Source organism: Fragaria vesca, linkage group LG4 (genome assembly GCF_000184155.1).
Source record: "Fragaria vesca subsp. vesca linkage group LG4, FraVesHawaii_1.0, whole genome shotgun sequence".
Taxonomy (NCBI): Eukaryota; Viridiplantae; Streptophyta; class Magnoliopsida; order Rosales; family Rosaceae; genus Fragaria; species Fragaria vesca.
In genome coordinates, this window is record NC_020494.1 from 10,446,060 (window position 1) to 10,455,159 (window position 9,100).

General features: G+C 40.5%; 2 protein-coding genes across 2 annotated transcripts in view; one reads left to right on the top strand and one right to left on the bottom strand.

Moving 5' to 3' along the window:
- Positions 1 to 620, top strand: part of LOC101307883 (CASP-like protein 6-like) — a 4,521-nt gene extending 3,901 nt beyond the window's left edge. The window contains exon 2 of the mRNA XM_004298053.1: positions 116 to 620. Within this exon, the coding sequence (XP_004298101.1) occupies positions 116 to 458 (343 nt within the window). The 3' untranslated portion in view covers positions 459 to 620. The remainder of the gene's footprint in view (positions 1 to 115) is intronic.
- A 3,127-nt stretch (positions 621 to 3,747) lies between these two features.
- On the bottom strand, positions 3,748 to 8,654 carry LOC101308173 (pentatricopeptide repeat-containing protein At3g18110, chloroplastic-like). Its single transcript, XM_004298054.1, has 4 exons — positions 5,026 to 8,654; positions 4,732 to 4,932; positions 4,531 to 4,621; positions 3,748 to 4,399 (listed from the first exon to the last, which is right to left on the bottom strand). Exons 1-4 carry the CDS (start codon positions 8,652 to 8,654, stop codon positions 3,830 to 3,832), a joined length of 4,491 nt encoding a protein of 1,496 aa, XP_004298102.1. The 3' UTR covers positions 3,748 to 3,829.
- Positions 8,655 to 9,100: the final 446 nt, after the last annotated feature.

Genomic DNA, 9,100 nt, shown 5'->3' on the forward strand with positions numbered 1-9,100 from the left:
CTCTCTCTCTCTCTCTCTCTCTCTCTCTCTCTCTCTCTCTCTCTCTCTCTCTCTCGTTCATGTAAATTTCTAGCGACTAAAATTTACAACTACTGATCGACTATGTGATATATAGGTACTTGGTGGCTGCAAATATCATAGCATGCGTGTACGCAGCATTTTCCCTAGTTCTTTCCTTTGCAAACCGGGGCACAAAGAAGAGCTCACTAGAGGTATTCATCATCGTCCTTGATATGTTAATGGTGGGGCTGCTGTTCTCCGGCATCGGAGCCGCCACGGCTATTGGACTAATCGGGTACAATGGGAATTCACATGTCAAGTGGGATAAGGTCTGCTATGTGTTCGGAAGGTTTTGTCACCAGGTGATCGCAGCAGTGGTCCTTACTCAGTTAGGAGCTCTTGCATTTATCTTCCTTGTTGTGCTTGCTGTCTCACGTCTTAACAAGAGGTGTACTTAAGTAAACAAATCTAGGTACAATATCAGGAATCAGGATCTATCTTTTGTGAAACGCAGTAGAGATTGAATATAGTAGATCGGTAGATGGGTAATTACTTTCTGCTTTGAATGTCAAAGACTGTACCTTTTAATTGGTATGCATGTAATAATAAGAATTTTGATTATTCCTTTAGCACTCCAATTATGTTCATGAAGTACTTGCATAGTTGCATTATAGTTAGATTTCAATGAGTTGAACAATATGTTCAATTTTAAGCATGGCCTTGAAGCATAATGACATTTTTTTTTTTTACAATAAATAGATAGTTTTTTTACTTATTCATAGTTGAAAGACACGTACGTCAATCATCTAGTAATAGATAAATGCCCATTTCAGCTTCGGACCTCTAGAATGATATCTATCGATAAGCTATTTGGAGTTTCATTTTGGCTATGAAATACCTCTAAAAGTATGTTTTATTGCATCAAAGTCCATTGCTAATTGCATTTGTTGTATTTTGCATAAACCAAATACTGAGAACGGCAAAGCACTCTTTACAGTCGTTGGTTGTGGCATGTTTGGTTAACATTTCTTACTACCTAGTACCTACTCATTTATGTATACGATTGAGGGAAAAGAAAGACACCCGCAGCATCGTTTGGGCGAGATAATTAAAAATCTTAACACTTATGTCAAACTTACACCGTTTAAAATTATTAAAAATAAATCAAACATTTAAATAACTTAACGATCACCAAATTTTCTGAAAATTTGCATAAGTGATCTACTCATATACACCTACAAACTGAACGGTGGATATGTGATTTAATGATCGGGAAGTTTGTCAAATACCTTATCTTTAGAAATGAACACATAAAGGGATCTCTCATTGGAAGGCCCCTCTATATATATATATATATATATATATATATGTGTATACAGGCCTTCTCGGCTGCAGACGTCCGCACCGAAGGTTTTGGTACGGATTTCCATTTTTGCACCACTTTTCGATCGAATTTCCTCAAATTCGAAAAACAAATGGAGATGATGAACCGGACAGAATTCAATCAGTCAGATTTGTTTTTCGATTTTGAGGGCCTTAACGATCACCAAATTGGCTGAAATTTTGCAGAGATGATCTACACAAGATGATCTAGATATGTCTAGAAGGAAGTTTGAGGAAATTCGATCGGAAAGTGGTGCAAAAATGGAAATCCGCACCAAAAAAATTGGTGCGGACGTCCGCAGCTGAGAAAAAATCCTATATATATATATATACGGAGAGGTTCTAAAAAGGACGTCCACACAGCCCTTAAAGTGCGGACATCCCTTTGTTCTCCTCTGTACGGCTCCGACGACGGCGTGCCTCCACCCCAACGGCCTCCAACAGCGTCCCCGATCACTTTCCCTCCCCGGCAAGTCTGCCGAATTCCAGTTTTCCGGCGAGATCACCCAAAATTTCAAACAAAATCGATCTCGCCAGAAAACTGGAATTCAGCGGACTCGCCAAGGAGGAAAAGTGATTGGGGACGCTGCTAGAGGCCGCTGGGGTGGAGGCGCCGCGTCGTTAGAGCCGTACGGTGGAGAACGGAGGCACGTCAGCACTTTTAGGGTGTGCGGACGTCTGCCTCTGATCCCGACTGTATATATATATATATATATATATTATTACTCTAGTAGTAATACCAAGGCTAGGAAATTAGTTACATTACTGCCTCAATATTAAGCAGCGTTTTCGAACTGAAAATTACTGCCTGGTGTCTACAAGTAATATCTACAAGTTTCCTCTGGAGTTCCAGTTGTTGTATAACCTCCATCAAAATCGAGTCTATCAGCAATGTGGACAACTGTGGAAGTGTGGAGGTTTTCCTACTTGCTGAAGCCATACAAGTAGCAAAGTAGGGTTATCACAGGCGTAGTTACCATAAGATGAGGACTTTACAGGGATGATGAGTACTTTCGTAGACATGCATTGCCATTTTCTGCGGATGAAAAGGTGGTGTGATGAAGGAGTGGACTAAAATTGTAACACAAGATGGAATGATGAACAGGCAGAACAGCTATGAGAGACTTGTGATTAGTTTTAACTAGTTCAGGTGAACATTTTTCATATTAGGAGATGTTAGCGTAGAAGGGTGGAATGGAGGATGAAGTTGGTGTGCTGGGTAAGAGAGGGGAAGTCACATATCCAATGTATTTTGGCGCGGCATCAGTACTCAAACTTCGATCTCCTATGGAGATGTGATACCATGTAGAGTAATCAACTAGTATGATAATTAACAATGATGATTGTGCCTAGGATTTGCTTCAGGGAAAGGTTTGATGACTGATGGACAATTCGTTCATTTTAACATATTATCTACGAACAGCTTCATACTCGTACATACATGTCTTAAGCTTGTTATATCGGAATCATAAGTTTTAGAGAATTTTGCATATATAAACCTACTTCCTAGTATATTGTTAGAGAATTTCCTGCACCTACCTTCCTTCTTGCTGCCATTGCAGCAGACATTTCCTCTATGTAATAGTTTGATACAACGATAGAGTTGACACTTCAGAACAACTTTGTTAATCTAGGGCACCGCTCTCTAATTGTCATGTTCCAATCGAACCTCTTTTTCTAAGAGAAACTTATCAGACAGAAATTGGGCACCATCCACCATAACCTCCTGGAACAGCATCCAAGTCAGTCACCCAACCCACCCACAATGAATATTGAATGCATCTAATAGTCGACATAGGAGACATGACATGCCGCATGACCCAGAAAATAAGGTAATCAAGTTACTGTATGACGTTCTCAGGTGTAACATATATTTGCATCAGCACCGGGCTATTCAAGGAGAAACTCAAGTTGGAGTTTATAAAGCTTCTGAATGAACCCTTGACTCCAAAAGATCGATGTTGAAACACTGATATGACACCAGAGCTAATCCAAGCGCCTGGTCATGGCTTTCTGACTGATCATTTTCCCATTCCTTAGCAGGAAACATATGTGGCCATGATGCAAGTACTCAGGCATCAGGCAAAGGAGACCCACTTTCAAATTACCCCATCCAAGTGTGTAGTTTACAGACACTAAAACTGATCTAACTTGCCAGTTATTCCCCTATTACCAACTAGATTTGGGCAGATAAAACAAAATGGTTTTAAGCAGAGACAAAAAAAACAATCAGTTGGGAAAAGAACAAAATGGTTTGCGCTTGTATTTTCTGGCCAAGTTTGGGAAACTCTTTCTTTGAGGTACCATCTTTCTTTCTTTCTTTCTTTCTTTTTCTTTTTTTTTTTTTTTTTTTTTTCTTGATTTAAGGTCATGCATAAGTACTAGTTTGGGAATTAACCCCAAAAATAAAAGCAGCCTTACCATATATACATCTGCTATTCCACTTCTAATCCAAAGCTCTTCTTTTTGATACAGTTTGTTTGGTGTTTGCTAGCATGGCCGGTCTTCTATATGTCCTCTTTCTGAGCTTCTTAATCCTGTTCACCCTCCTTGGGTCAACATTTCCCCTCTTTCTCATTTTTTCTAACTTCTCCTTCCTCCCCTCAATATCAGCTTGAATAACCCTTTCCCTCTTTTCATCAGATAGCAAAGCCAGTCTTGCAAATTTCTTGGGCCTCACTAATTCAAGCTTCTCGTTTATTTCTTTAAATGCAGGAACAAGACCACGTCTTAAGAAGCATCCATCAATGAGCTGCATTGAGTTTGATTCAGGGAGCGCTGGGGCATCTTTCAACTCAAGGTCCAAACAAAACGGGGAGTCCTTTAACCACATTCTGAGGGAGTGTGCCTTTGCTACGAGAAGGCCACTTCGTGTTTTACACGGCAGAAAAGGGGAACCAATTTCCCAAAGGCATGTCTTCAGTGTACTATTAAGTGAAACCATGTTGTACTCAGATGTCCCTGTTATCAGAACAACTGATTTGGGAGACTCTGGAAAACCCTCCAAGGATGCATCCTGCCATTGAACAAGAACCTCTATGTTAGACTCACAAATTAACCATGTTGAACTTATTGTTTAGTCAACGAAAAGCTATTCCATTTAAAAAGGAAAAGTGAAACGAAACTACAGAGGAGAAAGAAAGTTGCCTGCATCTGATCAAGCCATAAAGTAAGACCAACAAGAGCAGAACCAGCTGACAACTTCCTAAAATCAGCACCCCAGTCCTTGTCAGCGACTCTGCACGAACAAGATTATGGGCTATAAGCAAAACAGAAGAGGATTATGGGCTATAAGCAAAACAGAAATTGTGGTTTTCTTTCTTCTGGCTACCACCAGCCACCAGATACCTGAACACATCATGGTTATAGATGCCTCTCTTTACTGCCAGTTGGAAAACCCATGAAGCAGTAGCCCTGAGTTCATATGCCCATAAGAGGTCTCCTAGTGCATTGACAAAATTGAAGGCTGCATTGTCATCTAAGGGTGCTAATTTCTCTAGACATTGGTCTACATCTGGAATGAGTGACTCAGACTTTTCCTTCATAAGCCTACAAATGATAAGATTATAAATGAATTAACGAAAAAGAACAGAAAAAAAGCTGTTTGTGATGCCTCTCTAGCTTGAGAAGCTAGTAGAATACCTGATTGGAAGGTCAAATCCAGCATCACGGAGTGCATTTAGGAGAACAAACACTTCACTTGTCTGCTGGGACAAACTTGCAGCCCTAATGAAGCATGTCCATATTCTATGATCTGGCTCCGGACCATCTCTCTTCATCTCATTGAGCTTTTGAATTCCAGTGTTATAATCTCCATTCCTTAAATAAGCATCAATAACTGAACTGTAGGGTAATGTACCCAGATATGAATCAGTTACTTTCAAATTGTCAAGCACCTTTTCTGCTTCCTCAGGCTGTCCAGAGCTGCCATAAGAAACCATAAGCAAGTGCATTGTGGCAAAATTAGGTTCTATTCCAGCCTCCTTCATCACAGACAGCAGCATTTCAGCTTTGGCATGGTTTCCAGAATTTCTATATAGTTTCATCATCGTATGATAAAATGAGCGATCCAATTTACATCCGCTAGACCTTAACTCTTCAAAAAGCTCCTCAGCTTGATCCAACAACTGCTGCTTACCGAATGCTGAAATTAAGCTTTTGTAAGTGTTTAACTTAGGTTCCAGGCCCTGCCTTCTCATTTCATGCATCAAAGACAAACCTTCTTCGGGTCTACGATCTCTGCAGTACATTATAATTAAGGTATTGTAAGTATCTTCATCTGGTTGAAGTTCAGCTTCTTTAATACGTTGGTATACATTAACTGTCTTTTTATAATCCTCCACTCCTGCATATAACTTAAGCATGCAGTTCCATATTGAAAGATCAGGCTTGAATCCCGCCTCTTCCATCTCAGAAACCATTGCTTCAACATCCCTTACTTGTTTCCTCTTGGACAATAATTTGATCATAATTCTGAAACTATTCATTGTAGGAAAATAACCAGCAGCCTTCATTCCATGATATATTTTCTTCACCTCAAATATGTTACCAGCTCGAGCAAATGCTTCAAGCATCAATAGAATTGAACTCTTGCTTATTTTAAAACCCATATCTTGCAACTCCTGGATAAGAACATAAATTTCGTCCAATCTCCCATCAACAATTAAAGCTTGCAAAAGACCATTAACAGACTCTACTGTTGGGGAAGGACCATCTCTTGTCATTGTGTTAAAGATCACTCTAGCCCGCTCATAGCAACCACTTGCGGCATAAGCTTGTATCAAGGCATTCCAGACCTTCCTATCCACTGTTTTACATCTTTGTTTAAGACTTCCGACCAAACTTTCAGCTTTCTGCCATAGCTTCAATTTCCCATAGACTTCAATAACATCAACACATATGGAGATATTGTCAAAAAGAATGCCCTTCATGGCTGCCTGCTCAATCAAATGGTGGGCTGTCTCGGGGAAACCCATGTTGCAATATATCCGCACCATAATTTGGTAAAGATGCTCTGATGGTTCAATACCATAGAATCTCATGTCAGAATAAACCTGTGAAGCTTCACTGAAGAGTTCATTCTTCTCACACCCTTGAATCAAAATTTCATACATAGTACAACTTCTGCTAAAAGAATGGAAACCCTTGGAATTACTATATTCTGCCAAGGCACCATCAAATTCACCAGCCTTGCATTGTATGACAACCATTGCCTCAGTTATCAATTGGTTGGAACTGGGAGCATGTTCTTTCAAAAATGCAAGCAACTCACATGCTTCCAAGTGTCTACCACAAGAACTATATGAACTGAGAATAGAAAAAAGGCTTTCCCGGTCCAATTCATAACCACTGGTGATGGCTAATCTTAACATTTTAGCAGCATGATCATAGCATTCTCCCTTAACAAGAATTGAAGAGATGACCTGTGCATTCATACCACCAACCTTTTCCATGTCTCTAATCACTCTTTCAATAGTTTCCAATTTGTTTTCACTTCCAAGCACCCTCAACATTACCTCGTAAAGGGCATTATCTGGCATGAAACCATCATGCAACATTTCCTGGTACAATGTCATTGCCTTCTTTGTCTCATTGGACCTGAGAAAGATATCCAACAGAACTGAGTATGCTAGATGATCTGGTCTAATCCCAGACCTAATCATGCAATCAAATGTCTCTTGAGCCTCCACCTGTTTGCCAGCCTTGGCATACCCACACATTAAAGCACTATAAGTCCGAAGAGTGGGTTTTACTCCACTGTCCAACATTTCTGACATCACATTTGCGGCCTCTGTAATCTTATTTTCTTTCCCTAGGGAATCTATCAAAACAGTGTATGTAACAGCGTCAGGTATTCGGCCTAACATTTTCATATCTTGGTAAACCTGCTGTGCTTGATCATGCTGACCCTGCTTGCCATACATGTGGATGATTGTATTGTATGTCATCTCATCTTTAGCAAACCCCATTTTCACCATGTCTTCACAAATATCTCTGACCTTTTCTATATTAAGTTCTCTTGCAAAAGCATATAACAAAGAATTATACGTCACTGCATCTGGGAAAAACCCTTTTGACTCCAATTCCTTAAAGAGCTGCTCAGCTTTGCTTGACTGCCCACATCTGCCATATACAGAAATCATGGCATTATAAGTCCAAAGATCAGGTTGACAGTTATGTGCTTCCATGTCAGCGTAGACCTTCACCGCCTCGTCCAAATTGGATTCACGTGCGCAGCCACTTATAAGAGTATTGTAAGTGATTATATCTGGCCTAAGACCAGACCTCCTCACCTCATTCAAAAGCTCAATAGCCAAATTTGGTACCATGGGACCTGACCTAAGACGAGCATTTATCAAAGTGTTGAGACTCACAAGGTCCGGCTCACACCCCCTCTCACGCATTAGGTTGAGCAGTTCTTGCACCCTCTTAAACCGACCATTTCGTGCATAGACACCCATCATTGCATTGTACACTTGGACTGTATTACCAATTTCAGGCTCAGCCCTGGTGTATATCTCCACAGCCAAAGCTTCCTGGTTAGCCTTTCCAAGAACTGCCAAGATAGTTGCAAGCATTCGTGCATTCGGGGCATACCAGTGGCGTAAATTCAGCCACTCGTACACCTCCAACGCGCGTTGCCAGCTCTTCTGTCCCACCCATTTCACCACAAAGCAAAAATCAGTAGGGGTCATCTGCACTTTCCTATCATCCAGCACATCAGCCACAAACTCATCAGATTTCAACCCCAAAATCCTATCAGAATAGAACCTCACTCTCTCCCTCCAATCCTTGGCTCTCTTAAGAGCCAGTTTAGTCATTTTCTTTGCCTTGGTCTTGCTGGGCCTCCCCAACACTAACTGGGTCTCATCATTCTTATCCAAACCTAATGCTGCAGAACCCACATCCCCATTATCTTCCTCTTTGCTCTCAGAATCAGAGTCAGAGAGTTGCGCCGAAAACCCGGCATCCTCAACAACAACAGGGGTGTGAGGAGCTGAAGGGTAAGTTTCAGAGAGCTTCAAATGAGGCCATCTGACTGAGGGTGAAGCTCTGCTATAGCTAAACTTGTTGTTATTGTTAATTTGACTAGTATTACTATCATTATTGGGCTGCTCAGAACTAGAAGTAGAAGGTGTTTGAGTTAAAGAGCAAGAAAGACAAGTGCTTTTGCGTACCTTATCTGAAGAAGAAGAAGAAGAAGAAGAGAGTGAGGAGTCTGAATGGAATAAGGGCGAGGTAGCCAGGGCCAGGACTCCTGTGAATGACATGGGTTCAGATTCTCTTCATGAAATATGAGAAGTGTTTCAGAAACAAAGAAGTCTTTGTATTAAACAGACACACAGAGGTTGAGGTTTTGGGAAGATAGATAAATATTTGTTTGGATGGCAGCCGCAGCTGAGTGAGTGTATCTTTTTTTTAATCTGATGTGCGCCGGAAACCCAGAACACTGCTACTTCTCTTGTTTTTTCTTTTTTTAACTAGGTCGGTAATTTCTTCTTTTAGCTAGGGTCAAAAAGATTCTATTAACGAAATAAATATAATCATGAGTCTCAACTAATCTTATGTGTTCGATCACGCACCTATTAGGAATGAGTGCACTATTGATTATATTTGTTTTACAATATTGGTGACATACCAGAAAGATAAAACGTTGGCGAAGACATAGTTCACAATTAAAACTAACTTTCTCACTATGATCCAACGACACTTGGTT